The sequence below is a fragment of the Talpa europaea genome (genome assembly GCF_964194135.1).
Source record: "Talpa europaea genome assembly, contig: HAP1_SCAFFOLD_265, whole genome shotgun sequence".
Classification (NCBI taxonomy): Eukaryota; Metazoa; Chordata; class Mammalia; order Eulipotyphla; family Talpidae; genus Talpa; species Talpa europaea.
The window spans coordinates 17,869-33,706 of NW_028167861.1; the positions used below are offsets into that span (position 1 = coordinate 17,869).

Here is a 15,838-nt window from a genome sequence, read left to right on the forward strand (position 1 = left end):
AGTGTGCACGTGGAGCATGTTTCATGCACGTGGCGTGGATGCGCACCGTGTCAGTGAGGCAATGCTCCAAGTTGGCAGCGCGTACATGGCCTGCCCATGCTACTTTCTGTGCCTGTGACATGTATGGGAAGTACTCCTCATATGTCATGTGCACACAGCATGTGGGCGAGCACCCCCAAACAGCCTGTGAATGACTCCTTTCCTTTTTCTTTTCTCCCAGCTCACACAGGAGGGTATAACGGCCGCCGCCGCCGCCGCCGCCGCCGCCGCCGCCGCCGCCGCCTCGAGAAAGGCCGATCCCCGCCTTGGCCCCGGAAGAAAGCAGGCCGTGATGCCAAGCCCGGGATCGGCGGGAGGGCGGGAGGGCGGGAGGGCAGGGGTGGGGGGGTGGGGGGGGTAGGGGGGGGTGGAGGGAGCCACCTGTGAAGAGAAACACCTGCATTGTTAGTCTCTCTCTCTCTCTCTCTCTCTCTCTCTCTCTCTCTCTCGCTCTCTCTCGCTCTCTCTCGCTCTCTCTCGCTCTCTCTCGCTCTCGCTCTCGCTCTCGCTCTCTCTCTTGCGCTCCCTCTGTCTCTCTCTCGCGCGCGCGCTCTCTCTCTCTGTCTCTCTCTCTCTCCCTCTCACGCTCTCTCGCTCTCTCGCTCTCTCGCGCTCTCTCTCTCTCTCTCTCTCTCTCTCTCTCTCTCTCGCTCTCGCTCTCGCTCTCTCTCCCTCCCCCCCCTCCCCCCCTCTCTTCCTCCCTCCCTCCCCCCTCCTTCCCCTCCCCTCCCCTCCCCTCCCCCCCTCAGTCAGTCACAGGCGGCCTGTGGCACCTTACCAGGGCAGAGAAGGCATTCATTCACAATCGCTTTGGGAGAGGTTTGTTCCTTCCAGGGACTGTTGACTGCTGTGAATTTCATTCTCCCTAGGGCTGTCGCCTAAGGACTTTTTTCCGCTATACTGGGGGAAACAAAATTACACTGGGTTGATTGGGAAGGACACCGGTGATTGCTCAACAATGGCCCTCCATCTCCCTGCCCCCACCTGGTCTGTGCCTCCCCTCCGGAGACTTGACTTTTCCATACGTAGATATAGCTTGTTTCACCATGGTGTCGGTGTTCATCACTCCAACCCTCACCTCCACCTTCTGGCCTTGGGTGAGCCATTTTCTGGCCTTGTGATGCCCCCTTCCCCCAATTTTCTACTCTCAGTCTCCATCGCCAGAAATATGCTTTCCACTTGACATTGACTTAATTCCTGGCGAGTCGAAGTTAAGGTGGAGGGAGGGAGGGAGGGCGGGCGGGCGGGAGGGAGGGCTTAGGGCGTGGCGGCGTCTGGTCCACAGGGGCAAGCAGATCAATCTACATGATAACTTCCTCCCCCTAAAGGAGACAGACTGGCACTACTACCCTGAAACGCTTCCCCCAGCCACCACCCACCCCCACCCCACCCCACCCCACCCCACCCCCGCGGGGCTGTTTGACACCATGGCAACACCCCACTGAAGAGGAGGGGGCGTGGCTTAGAAACTGCTGCCAAATAGGGGCCCCTGGTGTGTGGCGCCTGCGCACTGTACCTACCCTACCAAGCCAGGGAGTGAGCAGTTTCTGAACCCTGTTGTGAGACTGGAGCCCCCCCCATCCTCCTTTGCACTTGCTCTTCCAAAGGACTCTGCACAGCCCTCGCGGACGCCGCCCCCCCCCCCCCCCACGGCTGGGTGGGTGTTCTGAATGTTATTCTGTCTCCAAATAAAGTTGATCTCGGTTTCTGTGAAACCTTTGGCTGCGAATTCCTCTCATGCTGATGTCAAGGGGTGAGGAACTCCCAAATCCAGGAGCCCCAAAACCCGACACCGCTACCGCCAGTGGCGACGAAGTGTTCTCCCCTCCTGGTTTCAGAAAGAGCACGATCATATCAGACACCCTCACGTTGCACTTCTGGCCATAAGAGAAAAAGTGCCTGCCTGCCTGCCTGCCTGCCTGCCTGCCTGCCTGCCTCCCTCCCCACCCATCCACCCACCCATCTGTACCCTTCTCCCATGCAGAGGGGAAGGGGACGGGGGAGGGGGAGGAGAGGGGAAGGGAGAGGGTTTATATTAGATGGCCTCCTTGGTAGTTTTTGGAAAGTGTCTGATTTCTCACCCTGACACCTGTGATCCATCATCACTTGCCCTGGTAGGATACCTTTTGTGCCCACTATGTATGTGAAAACGAGACAGACAACATGACAGCACTTCCAGAAACTGTCAGCTGACCGACCGACCACCCGCCGCCGGTCAGTCTCTTAACAGCTCATGGGTTGTGCCAAACACTGTTTGAGAAAAAGAAAGCCCAGATTTTCATTTTCAGTCCGTTCGTTCATTTTGGCTTTCATAGCCATAGCGGTTTTTTTTTTTTTTAGGATGGACGGATGGATGGATGGATGGATGGATGGATGGATGGATGGATGGATGGATGGATGGACTGATTTCATACCTACCTACCTACCTACCTACCTGCCTACCTGCCTACCAACCAACATACATACAAGAACCGGGATACAGGCCACATGCGCGGGAGGGTGAGAGGATTTACCGGAGACAGAGCAGGGAACAGAACAGGCAGAATGACGAAATGCACTGCTGAAGGGGAGCAGCGGGCGAGACAGGAGAGGTCTGTCTGCTGCGCCATGTGGGACCCTCACCCAGGCTTGTCCGGGATCGAACCGGCGCTGCAGAGGCTGGCTGCAGACAGCTCCACAGCGCGCTGCTCAACCGTTGCCTGCGCCATCGGGGAAGGCCTACTCATAGAGATTTTTTTTTTTTTAATGATGTTACTTATTTTTATATATTTTACATCATTGATCACTTTTGTACACTGTGTCCTTTCCTTTCTCCTCTCAGGTGTAGTAGTCCCCATCGAATTCCCACCGTCAATTCACTCGTGCACCATCGCCATAGTCCCCTGTGGGCTTCCTTCCCCTGATTTGGGTTGACCCCTCTCCCTCCCCTTCTCACCTGCAAAAAAACTGCCTGGGATTTAGGGTTTTTATGTTTGTTTGTTTGTTTGTTTAAAATCATTGTTGTCTCCTCCCCCCCCCCCAATCCAAGCCTTATTGGGTTCCCCTATACACCTCCTATAATTTTTCTCTTTCCTTCTGACTTATTTATTTCACTGAGCATAATCCCTTCTGGCTCCATCCATGTTGCTGCGAATGGCACGAGCTTAGCTTTTTGGATTGCTGCTGGGCAGTGTTCCATTTTGTCCGTACACCACCACCTCTTTTTGATTCAGCCATGTGTTTTTGGGCATTTGCGTTGTCTCCATATCTTGCCTACTGTAAACAGCGTTGCAATAAACATAGGGGTGCAGGTATCCCTTTGAATTCCTGTCTTTATGTGCTTTTTTAAAAAAATGTTATTTATGTATGCATACACGGACTGGGGTGTAGCTAGGCCAGAGGCGCAGGACGTGAGGGGATTCACCAGAGCCAGAGCGGGGAGCAGAACAGGCGGATGCGCTGAAAGACACTGCTGAGGGGAGCAGCGGCGGGCGAGACGGGCAAGGTCAGCTGCGCCATGCCGCCTGCGGATTGCTTCATGGTGTTCGCACTTAAACCCTTGTGCCACCAGGGTGGTCCCCAGTAGCTCCCTTTTTAGTACTTCGAGGAACCGCCACACGGCTGAGAAAGCACCGATTTTAATGGGTGGGTCTCTGCCCTTCCCTGGCCTTTAAACTACACTAGAGAGGCATTTGTTACATGTACACAATAACCCTTTTAATTACACACATGTGTTATGGGGGCCTGCCTGGTGGCACAAGGCAAGGGGTTAAGCACCGCACTATGAAGCAATCCACAGCCTCTGCAGCACGATCCCCTGCCGGCCAGGGAGCAACCCACATGGCGAAGCCGACCTCGCCTGTCTCACCCACTGCTCACCTTCAGCAGTGTATTTCATCAGCCTGCCTGTTCTGTTCCCTGATCTGTCTCCGGTGAATCCTCTCACCGTCCCGCGCATCTGGCCTGTACCCCGGCTCTTATATAAAAATAAATAAATCTTTAAAAAAAAAAAAGGGGGGGGGGAGAACAAGAACTGGGGTCCAAGCCGGAGCGGGGGGGGGGGGGGGGGGTTGGTGAGAGGATTCATGTGGGTAGCTCCCTGGCCAGGGATTGAACTCGTGCTGCAGCAGCAACACAGCGCTTCATAGTTTGCATCTTAGTCTTAACCCCTGGCGCCACCAGGGAGCCCCTTAAATAACTAAACAAACAAGCAAACAAACAAACAAATAAATCTTTAAGAATGAAATAAAACAAAACAAAGTCTTCACCTTCCATCTTGGTGTGGTGGGGGGGAGGGGAGGTTTGTGGGATATCTGGACGACCATTCACCTTTGTGCTGTGCTAGCTAGCATTCCCACAGATGCTTCCTAGTCACATGAGCTGAAACCCTTCCCTGCCCGCCCCCACCCCCACTGCATCTGCATCTGGGTTTTCTAAGAACCCACCACTCCAGGTGGCACAGTTGAGGAACAAGGAAATGGCACTGGCACGGTACCGTTCTGTTTTTAGTTTTTTGTTTTTTTTCTTTTGGTAAAGAAATTTTACTTACTTACTTACTTACTTACTTACTTACTTACTTACTTACTTTTTTAAGGTTCATTTTATTTATACAAGAGCCTGCGTACAGGCCAGCCAGATGCGCGGTGGGTGGGTGGGTGGGTGGGTGGGGCCGTGTGTGTGTGTGTGTGTGTGTGTGTGTGTGTGTGTGTGTGTGTGTTCACCGGAGATAGAGCGGGGAACAGAACAGGCAGAGTGACGAAACGCACTGCTGAGGGGAGCGGCGGGCGAGATAGGAGAGAGAGGTCGGCTTGCCATGAGACCGGCGGTAGGGGTCAAACCGTCACTGCAGAGGCTGCAGCTTCACAGCGCTGCGCTCAACCGCCTGCGCCACCAGGGAGGCCCCTTGCCTTTTTTTTTTTTTTTTTTTTTTTTAAGATTTATTTATGCACGCATGCAGGAACTGGGGTACAGGCCAGAGATGCGGGGGAGGGTGAGAGCATTCACCGGAGACAGAGTGGGGAACAGAACAGGCTGACTGACCGACTGACTGACTGACTGACTGACTGACTGACTGACTGACTGAAAATATGCTGCTGAGGGGAGCTGCGGGTGAGACAGGACAAGGTCTGCTGCACCATCTGGGTTAGCCGCCTGGAAAATCGTGTTCCAGAGGCGGCAGGTAGCCAGCTTCACCCCTTGGGCCACCAGGGAGGTCCAGCGCTGTATCTTTAACCCTGTGCCACCAGGGAGGCCCTAGCACTGTGAAATTTTGAATAAAGTATTTCCACCTCAAAGTCCGCACGTGAGTTAACCACTTTACGGATAAATAATCAACCTGTCTGCCATCTTGTTGAACGTGATCACTTTCCCCTTCCCCCGATTTTACCCCCTACGCTTTGTGGCACCGCATTAACAGGTGGGTAGGTAGGTAGGTAGGTAGGTAGGTAGGTAGGTAGTTAGGTCCCTTGAATCATCTGTATGCATGCACACGTACCTCCCCCACCCGCAACACCCCCACCAAAAGGAAAGGAAAACGGCTTTTCGACAAACACCGGATGCCACAGATCATGCCATAGGACGAGGCCTGAGGCGGTAGATCCTGCGGTTGACTGACCCCATGAGAACAGCTCCATCACCACCCCCACCCCACCTCCTATCATAAGAGCTCCCTTAAGCTTGGCTTGGCCAGACTAAAAGCCACAGTGTGTATGGGGGGCTGGGAGCAGGGGTAGTCAGTTCGGTCCTGGCTGGCAGGCAAGATAGGTGAGTGGTCTCCCTGGCTGGGTCTATCTAGCAGACCTCACTTTTCTGCCTCTCATTTGTGTCTTGGGTCCAAAAGGGTGAGAGCTGCTGCTTAAGGGCAATGGGAACGGAACGGAACGGAAGCTACAGAAACCACCAGGTGAGGGCCTCCCTGGTGGCACAGGGGCTTACGTTTCACCACTACGAAGCTATCAAGCTATCGGCACCCATGGCAGCACGAGTTCGATCCCCGGCCAGGGAGCTGACCCACATGGCTGCCTGGCACAGTGGACCTCTCCTGTCTCTCCTGCTGCTGCTGCTGCTGCTGCTGCTGCTGCTGCTGCTGCTGCTGCTGCTGCTGCTGTTGCTGCTGCTGCTGCTGCTGCTGCTGCTGCTGCTGCTCCCCTCAGCAGCGTTGCACGGGCAGGAAGTTACGGTGCAGGATCTCTATGATTCGAGCAGACGGGTGAAGGAGGAGTCCTGGAGCCCTCGGTGGCTTTTCCAGGCTTTTATTGAATTTACCAGGTACACGGCAGGTAAGGGGAAGGGGGGGGAGGGGGGAAGGGTTGCACGCGGGCGGGAGGCTGGCTGGTCTCCCAGCCCCCAGCGAGTCTTCACTCTTTCTGGGCTGCTGTCCGGCCTTCTCTGGTGGCCTCTGCTCTTCCTTTCTTCTCTTTCGTTCCCTTAGTGTCCCCGTGACAACGCCCTTCTAAGCCCAGTCTCAGCCCAGGTGTACCCACTTATGTATGCCCCCACACCCTACTCCAGGTGCCAGCCATCAGGCATGCCTTCAGGGCCGCAGATCCATCATCAGTCCTAATGGCGGGAGGGCAGAAAAGCCTGACGCTTGTTCATTTACCCAACAAGCGTCTTTCAGTCAGTCAATCCTGCCCGTTCTGCTCCCCCACTCTCACCACCACCACCACCACCACCACCACCTCCTACACACACACACACACACACACACACACACACACACACACACACACACACCCCACGCCCCTGCCCCGCCCCACCCCACCCCTCTGGCCTACACCCCAGCTCTTGTATGCGTAAATAAATAACACCAAATCTTTTTCCTAAAGATGCATACAAGAACTGGGGTACAAGCCAGAGATGCTGGGGGGGGGGGGGGGGGCGGCGGGTGAGAGGATTCACCAGAGACAGAGTGGGAAAAGAGAACAGGCAGATGGACTGAAATACACTGCTGAGGTGTAAGGGCAGGAATGGGCACAGGGCAGGTTTTCTGTGATCCCATGCAGACACGGTAAAGGAGGAGTCAGAGTCCTGGAGCCCTCGGTGACTTTTGCAGGCTTTTATTTGGATTTACCAGGTGCACCACGGCAGGCAAGGGTGCTGGGGGGCTGGGAGGCCTCCCAGCCCCCCAGGAAGTCTTTTTTTTTTTTTTTTTAAAGATTTATTTACTTTATTTTTATTTATACAAGCACTGGGTACAGTCAGAAGCACGGGAGGGTGAGAGAATTCACCAGAGCCAGAGCAGGGAGCAGAGCAGGCAGAAGGACCAAAGTACACTGCTGAGGGGAGCAGCGGGCGGCAGGAGAGGTCTGCGCGCCATGTGGGACCCTCCTCGGTGGCCGGGGAGCAGCCGGGGATCGAACTGGTGCCTCAGAGGCTGCGGGCAGCTTCGCAACCCAGCGCTCAACCGCTGCACCACCGGGGAGGCCCCCCCAGCAAGTCTTCACTCTATCTGGGCTCTCCGGCCTTCTCTCGGCTTCTGCTCTCGCGTGGTTCTGCTTCTGCTTCTCTGCTTCTCTTCGCTCGGCTTCTGCTGACGTCCCCGCGCCGCCGCCCCTGAAAGCCCAGTCTCAGCCCCGGGTGAATCCCATCTACATAGGCCCAGACCCTATTCCAGGTGCCCGCCATCAGGCATGCATTCGGGACCACAGGGCTCCGTCCTCTATCCTAATGGCGGGAGGGCAGAAAACCCTGATACTTCTTACCTTACCCTACATGAGGGGAGCAGCAGGCGAGTCAGCAGAGGTCTGCTGCGCCATGCGGGTCACCTCCCTGGCCGGCCGGGAAATGGAACTCATGCTGCAGTGGCTGCGCACAGCTTCATAGGTTGCGTCTTAAGCCCTTGCTCCACCAGGGAGACCCCAAATAACAACAAATCTTAAAGAAAAAAGAAACTGCCAGGCAGGTGAAACCTCTCAGAGGGATTCTTCTTTTACAATTTTCCACAAACTGGGTGTCGCGCCGGTGGAGCTCACTTCGGACTCCTCCAGGTGGCGCCTAGCATCCTGCCACCTGTCCCCATCCTTTTTTACAGGAATCCTGTGTGAGCACATGGGTTTCCTACCCCGCCCACCAAATTAGGGGCGGGGGTGGGGGGGGGGGGGGGCTCTGACCTGTCCTTGGGGAGACTGGGTTGGGGGGAACTCTGTGCCCATGACACCCAGTGTAAGGAAAATGAGTAAATCAGGCTACTTTTCGCCTTCCACACAACAGACAGCCTGTACGTTGCAACGCTATGTTTTCCAACATTTGGGCATCTAGCAAGCAACAGGTTTGCAACAAAGTATCGGCTGTGCGGCTATGGGCTCTTCACGGTGTGAAGGGGGCTTGGGCAGTGGAAGCGCTGTTCTGCCTCTCTCAGCATGGGAGTCCCTCTGGCTCTGCCTGCCCACCTGCCTGTAGGGCCCCCCACCCCCACCCCCGTCTCAGCATGAAAGGAAGGAATGCAAAAATATGCCAGAGGCGCCACAATTCCTTCCTCTGCGAGAACTGACAATGAACCTAGCCGGCCTGCAATGTTTGCAGGACACCCAGCCTTTCCCGGGGGAAGCGGGTGGGCTCAGGCCAGGGAGCAGAGATGGAGAGCACTCTCTAGAAGAGCATGGGAAGGCGAGTGGTGATTACCGAAAGAAGACCTGCCACCAGGGCAGAGTGCCAAAGAGCGGACACTTTGGTTTTTTTTTTTTTTTTTTCTGTTGTTTCACGGTTGAAGAGAATTGCACAGATCGCCGGCCCTCGCCCGACGCCGCTGCCGCCTGGCCTGCGGAAGCCGAGGACCATACACCCTCCCCCCACCCCCACCCACCCAGCGAGGGGGACTCGAGGGGGGGGGTGGGGGGGGGGTTGGCACTGGAGCCGGGGAGGGCGGTGGCCTGGGAGGAGACGCCAGCTCAGGCCTACCTAGGTCAAACCTCCGCCTTTCTCCGGAGGCGAGGGAGGAGCGCGCTCTACATTTGAATGGGAAACGCTCCCCCCCCCCCCCCCCGTGGGGCCCACACCTCCCCGTTCGTCCCCCTCCCCCAGAGAGTCTACTGTTCCTCCTAAAGTGCTGGGGGCTTGGGGGTGTGTTCCTCAGTCAGGCACAACGTTGGGCTTTGCTGCCACGCAATCTGCATTTTCACAGGACCACCCCCTCCCCCACGCCAAGTGAATCCTCTCTCTGTCCATTCCTTTGAGTAGCAAGGCTCTAGGGATCTAGTAGCAAGGTTAACATGGGTGAGTATTCCTCTCCGGCGCCTCTCCCCGCCCCGCCCCGCCCCTCCCTCAATCTTGCATGATAGGTTTCATCCGCAGCCGTTTTAATGAACGTGATTATCTTCAGGAATTAGGACCTGGCGATGAGAGAACGACAACAAAAAACCTTTAAGGTAGCGAAGTGAAAAAAATCGCAAAAATGCAAGGGAGTTTGGGACTCCCTGGTGGCGCAAGGGGTTAAGCACCACACCATGAAGCAGTCCACAGCCTCTGCAGCACAAGTTCTCCATCCCCCGGCTGGCCAGGGAGCAACCCACATGGCGAGGCAGACCTCTCCTCCTGTCTTGCCCCCTGCTCCCCCCGCGCCCCCCCAACAGCAGTGTGTTTCAGTCCGTCTGCCTGTTCTGCTCCCCACTCTGTCTCCGGTGAACCCTCTCACCTTCCCCTCCGCCCCCCATCTCTGGCCCGTACCCCAGCTCTTGTATGCATAAATCAATCAATGAATTAATAAATCTTAAAAAAAAAATCCAAGCGAGTTTATTTTAAAGACGGAGATGCATTTATTCAACGACTCAGGAACTATGGGCACCTGACCGGTGGAAAGGGGGTTAGTTCTGCCTCTCTCAGAGTTGGAGTCTCTCTTGCTCTGCCCGCCCGCCCGCCCGCCCGCACGCCCGCACGCCTGTCTCAGCATTGAAGGACTGCAAAAATATGCCGAGAGTTCCACGATTCTCCTGTCCTCTGCGAGAAATGACAGTGACTCTACTGGGTCTGGGATGCATGACAGACGTCAAGGTCATGAAAGAGGGAATTATCTCAGGCTGAGGTCACCTGCCTATGGGGGTGGGGGGGGGAGGTCTGGAGGCCGGCGGCGACCCCATCTTCCTTCCTTTGGGAAATTGGAAAAGATGAGCCCATTGTTGCGGGGGTAGGAGAAAATAACATCCTGGTTCCATTTGGAAACACATTGGTGGGGGGGTCGGGTGCTGCAGCTTCTGAGTCAGCAGAGGGGTTGAAGGCCAAGTTAGTGAAAGGTTCGGCAGGGAAAGACGAGGAGGAGGAGGAGGACGGCGAGATTTATCAGCAGCATTCTCGTCCTTAGGTGGGCTTCCTACCAGATGCTTCTTCGCCCTAGCAACTCTGGTCCCTGCCAGACCTTTCAGTTAGGTTTGGTAAGAAGTCTTGCTGGTCCTCACACAGCGCCTCCATGCGGGGTCTGTAGTTTTTGTTTGTTTGTTTTTCTTTTTTAAAAGATTTATTTATTTATTTATTTATGCATACAAGAACTGGGGTACAGGCCAGAGGCATGGGAGGTGAGAGGATTCACAGGAGACAGAGTGGGGAACAGAACAGGCAGATTGATGGAAATACACTGCTGAAGGGAGCAGCGGGCAAGTCACGAGAGGTCTGCTGGGGATCGAACTCGGGCAGCAGTGGCGGTGGGTGGATAGCTTCATAGGTTCCTTCTTAAACCCTTGCGTGACCGGGGAGGCCCCGGAAGCCCTCTTTAAGAAGCACCCCCTTACTGGCAGATAGGCCAATTCCTCACTGACCCCTCTTTTGAATGACGTGAAAATAACTTCTAGAAGATCTTTATGCGGTCACAGCTTTTCGATTGACTCTTCATCCCTGAAATGGATCATCATGACTATTTCGTGGGGAACTTCCCCCCCCCATACATTTTTTATTTATTTTTTAATTTTTTATTTGTTTATACAAGCACTGGGTACAGTCAGAAGTGCGGGGGGGGGGGGGGGGGGTGAGAGAATTCACCAGAGCCAGAGGGCAGAGCAGAGCAGGCAGACTTGATACAGTTAACAAGTTTGTCCTTTCCCCATTTCTTGCAATTCCCCCTTATCTAGCATTAAGAGGACTAACAGCTTGTCTTTCCCATTTGTTGCAGCTCCCCCCTGCCCTTTGAGAAGAAAAACAAGCTGGCGCTCACCGGTTTCCGTGCAGACACCTTCCCCTTCCCTTAATGAATGAGTTGACACCCATGGGCCTCTGAAGACTCCTTCCCCATCTCTGTGCTGACACTTTCCCCCTCCCCTTGATGAAAACCAGCTGGTACCCATCCATCTCCGTGTTGAGCTGGCGCCCACCTGTCTCCGTGTGGACCTCTTCCTCCTCCCCTTCGCGAACCCCTGCCCCTCTCCCCCTAGTATAAATACCCCTGCCCACTGCCAAAGGGCAGGACGGCGGTCTTGTGGACATGAGTCTGCCGCCCTCCTCATTTGTCGACCAATAAAACCGCTTTCCTTTTCCTCAAACTCGGTTTCCTTTTATTGGCTGAGGGAAACTGAGGCCGGCATTCGGTAACAGACTGACGAAGTACACTGCTGAGGGGAGCAGCGGGCGGCAGGAGAGGTCTGCGCGCCATGCGGGACCCTCGCCCGCCCGGGGATCAAATCGGCCGGCGCTGCAGAAGCTGCGGGCAGCTTTGCAACCCAGCGCTCAACCGCTGCGACGCCGGGGAGGCCCCCCGGAAGTAGTTCTTAATCCCGTCACACAGACGCCTTCATCCATAAGCCTTTTGGACTAAAACCAGACTGATTCCATTATTCATTCCTTCTCTGGCTCTTCTTGTGGCTTTTCTTCGATCTTTCGGGAGACTTTGAGTGGCTCCTGCATCTGTGACTGCGATGATGACCTGGTGATTTGGAACGGGATCTGTGCCGTCTATCTCGGGTCCAACGGCGATGTCCTCTTGGACTTCTGCTCTGATGCCTTTCTTGGCGAGGGGAGGGTCTCCTCCTTTTGGGAGACCGACTCTGCCTTCTTGGAGACTGGCTCCTACTCCTCTTATAGCGCAGTGTGGGAGAGCGCCAGGGTCTGTCTACGTCTCGGTGGCTCCTGCGGCAGTGATCAGGTGATGGTTCCCATTGCTCAGCTTCCTCTAGTACATAGCGTTTCTGCAGCCGTGGGAGAACGATGTCACAGACTCTCTCACTGTGCAGCAGTTCATCAATAAACTCATCTACATGCATCAGTTCAAATTCTCCGTTGGGTTTCTGGATCTTGATTTTTCTGTAGTCATTATACAGAGGCTCCAAGTACTTGTAGCAGTCAGTTGCAGTGCCTGTCAGCCTCATGTAAAGTGCTCCCACCATGCGGACATACTTGAAGTCTTCATTTTTGATAAACTGTACAATGATGTCCTTCTCTGGTTGAATCTGAAGCATCTTCAAGGTCAAACATAGAAAGGGAGTTGGCTTTATGTTGCCACCATAGATGCCACCCACAAACCTTAACTCCATGGCTTTATCTACTGCAAGTTCAGCTGTAAGTCCAAAGCACTCTTCTTTCCAGTATTTGGACTCATAGATTCGCGTTCGAATGATCTTCTCCACCAGATATTGAGGGTTGGTGCCGTGGATACTGTGCGCATCCTTCACTGTACAGTTCGCCATTTCAGAATGCCTTCAGTTCTATTTCCGTCGGGTCCTTTAATACGTCACATCCGGACTTTTGGGAAAAAAACGAAGAGAGAGAGGGAGAGATGGGAAAAAAATTAAACAGTTTAAGCGACCATCTCGAAACTGGAAACAAAGGGTGGTTATTTTTTTAAAAAGAAAGACAAGGAGTGGCGCCTGCAACATCACAAACGACCGGTATAGGCAGCCTGGCAGTTGGTGGGCTTGATGTTGGTTTGAAGAGGAGGTGTTGGGTGTTGGGGGGGGGGGGGGCCTGTGAGGAAAGTTTCCTCGGGCCTTCCCTTTCAGCGATAAGCGGTGAGGGTCCCCACCAGACAGAGGCCTTTTGGTTCTATCCCAAGGGGGCAGGTTCATGGTAAAAAAGGGAAGGGAAGTTAGGGATGCTCGCACAGACACAAGTGGCAGAGAGAGCTGCCCCTGTAAGGGACGGGTTTGTTTAAAAGAGAGGCCTGCCTAGTCACAGGTGGGCAGTATTGCTTGTGCTGCTTTGCCAAGAGTGGGAGGGAGGGAGGGAGGCAGGGAGGCAGGGAGGCATGAAGGGATCAGGCCGGTGAAGAGAAACACCTGCATAGTCAGCCGGTTGGCGGGTGGGTGGGTGGGTCGGTCGGTCGCAGGCAGGCGGGACAGGCAGGCAGTACAGCCACTGTGGCACCTTGCCAGTGCAGAGAAGGCACTGACAAAGAAGTCTTCATCGCCTCGCGGAGAGGTTCATTTCTTTGTGGGACTGTTAACTGCTGTGAAGTTCATTCTCTCTAGGGCTGGCTGGCACCTAAGCATTTTTCCCTCTATATGAGGCCGGGTCGATGGGGAAGGGCCGGGGTGATTGTTTAACAATGGCTCTCTCCATCTCCCTGTCCCCACCTGGTCTGTGCTTCCCCTCCCCATTGTTTGACGACAATGTGACAATGTCTTCTGGGCCTTGTGATGCCTCTGAGACATAGGGCAAGTTAGGGTCATTAGGCAGTTTTGCAGGAGGGGACCTCTGAAGAGTTTAGGAAGGCTTCAGAGATAAGGACAACTAGAGGAATGTACCTAATTCCACTGGGAACAATAAACATCCCAGGACCAAGGACAACATTGTGAACGCTGGCTTTGGTTTCCCCCAGGTGATAAAGGGAGGTGGAGTTTGGGGAAATGGAGAGTGGTTTAATTTATGGACAAATTAGGAGGGCAGCAGACTCATGTCTGGAAGACCACCGTCCTCCCCTTTGTCAGAGTGCAGGGATATTTATGCAAGGGGGAGGATGAGAAGGGGTCAGCACTGAGACTGGTGGGCACCAGCCTGTTTTTCTTCAATAGCTGATGTTGAACTTTCTCTTCCCTAAAATGCAGGGGTGCTCATCTGGGAGGCTGGGCCATAAAGATAAATCTATCAAACAAGGGGGAAGATGCAACAAATGGGGAGGGACACACCTGTTAGATAAGGAAGGTAAAGATCCCCCGCTCAGTAGCAGGTTAAGTGAGAAAGCCTAGAGCTAACCAATCACAAAGACACTGGTGGAGCTTTAGAATAATGAGGGAAAGAAGGTATATATTCCCTGAGACACGACTCCACTTTGGCTTCCTTGCCCCTCCCTGGCCTGGTTTCATGGCCTGGGAGTCCTACTTCATTTCTGTTCTTTTTCTCCTCAAAAAAATTTTTCTTTCTCTAAACAAACCTGCCTCTTCTCGCTTGCTTGCCTGAGCGTCTGCGAAGGTCCTGCTGCGGCTTCATGACACACCAACCCGTGGTGGTCTGGTGGCTGGGACTTGGCGCTGCACCTGCAGCCTGGGATCTGTTCCTGGCTGGGAGACTAGGCCTGACAATTCCAGTATCACCTCCTTCCCCAAACTTTCTAGTCTTATCCTCCATGATCATGGCTTGGGGTTCGACTTCAGCTGAGCCACAAATACAGTATCTCGGCTTTAAAAATAACACCAGTATCCCTGCCTCAGAATATATCTTTAAAATCTCACGGGGATCTGGAAGAGGCAGCGCATCGAATCTGTAAATGGCATTAGGGGATGTGGCCATTTTATTTATTTTTTTAATATTCATTTATGCATACAAGAACTGGGGTACAGGCCAGAAAGGTGGGGGTGGGGGTAGGGGTGGTGATAGGATTCACCAGAGACAGAGTGGGGAACAGAGCAGGCAGATGGACTGAAGTACACTGCTGAGGGGAGCAGCGGGCGAGACAGGAGAGGTCTGCTGCGCCATGTGGGTAGCTCCTTGGCCGGGGATCGAACTCGTGCTGCAGTGGCTGTGGATTGCTTCATAGGTTGCGTCTTAACCCCTTGCGCCACCATGGAGGCCCGATGTGGCCGTTTTAACGTGAGTCTTTTAGTATTCAGCGCGTGTCTATATGTGTGTGCGTGTGCGTGTGTGTGTGTGTCTGTCCTGTCTGTCTCTCTCTCTCCTCTTTGGAGCTTTTTTTTTTTTTTTTTTTTTTTTTTTGTGGGACCCTCGCCAGTGGCCAGGGAATCACTGCAGAGGCTTTAGGCAGCCTCAAGCAACCCAGCGCTCAACCGCTGCGCCACCAGGGGAGGCCCCTCTTTGGAGCTTGATGAGTCACTCCACCGAAATCCCAGGAGGCTTACTTCCTGGCGGTTGAAACAGATGGTGTCATGGAACAAGGACCCCTCCCCCCCAAACACACACACACACACACACACACACACACACACACACACACACACACACACACACACGTGCGCGCGCACTCTAAATCCCATCGTGAGTCTAAGCGACTCCAGGCCAGCCAGCCAGCCATCCACCCAAACCCACCCAACCCCGCCCAACCTCCTGGCATAAACCAAAGGCACTTTTATTGCGAGGAATGTTCTGAGGGCTTTCAGGTTTCCTCCCAGCAGATGGGCTCTGCTGGTTTATTTATGTAACTGTTTATGATGCGCTTCACCAAGACTGCACTGATCCCACAAGATTATCATCCAGCTGGGCAAAGCGGGAAATCAGGACGGCTCTTGGATAGATGAAAACACACCCTAAGGGCATGTGCATGATCATGAGCCTGATAGCCAGGTGGTGGTGGCGGCGGCGGCGGCGGCGGCGGCGGCGGCGGCAGCCGCGATGGGGGAGGGGGGCTCCAATCCGGATCTCTCGCAGTCTCTCGGGATTAAATTTATTTATTTACACATACAAGAGCTGGGGTGCAGGCAAGAGGTGTGTGTGTGGGCGGGGGGGCGTGGGTGGT

General features: G+C 54.4%; 1 protein-coding gene across 1 annotated transcript; it reads right to left on the reverse strand.

The window, feature by feature from the left end:
• Positions 1 to 7,073: 7,073 nt before the first annotated feature.
• LOC311188117 (pre-mRNA-splicing factor 38A-like) lies at positions 7,074 to 14,851 on the reverse strand. Its single transcript, XM_084259873.1, has one exon. It carries the CDS (start codon positions 12,618 to 12,620, stop codon positions 11,769 to 11,771), a length of 852 nt encoding a protein of 283 aa, XP_084115999.1. The 5' UTR covers positions 12,621 to 14,851; the 3' UTR covers positions 7,074 to 11,768.
• Positions 14,852 to 15,838: the final 987 nt, after the last annotated feature.

Excerpts from the sequence above, each read along its gene's own strand:
- LOC311188117 (XM_084259873.1), bottom strand. The coding sequence starts at position 12,620 with ATGGCGAACTGTACAGTGAAGGATGCGCACAGTATCCACGGCACCAAC.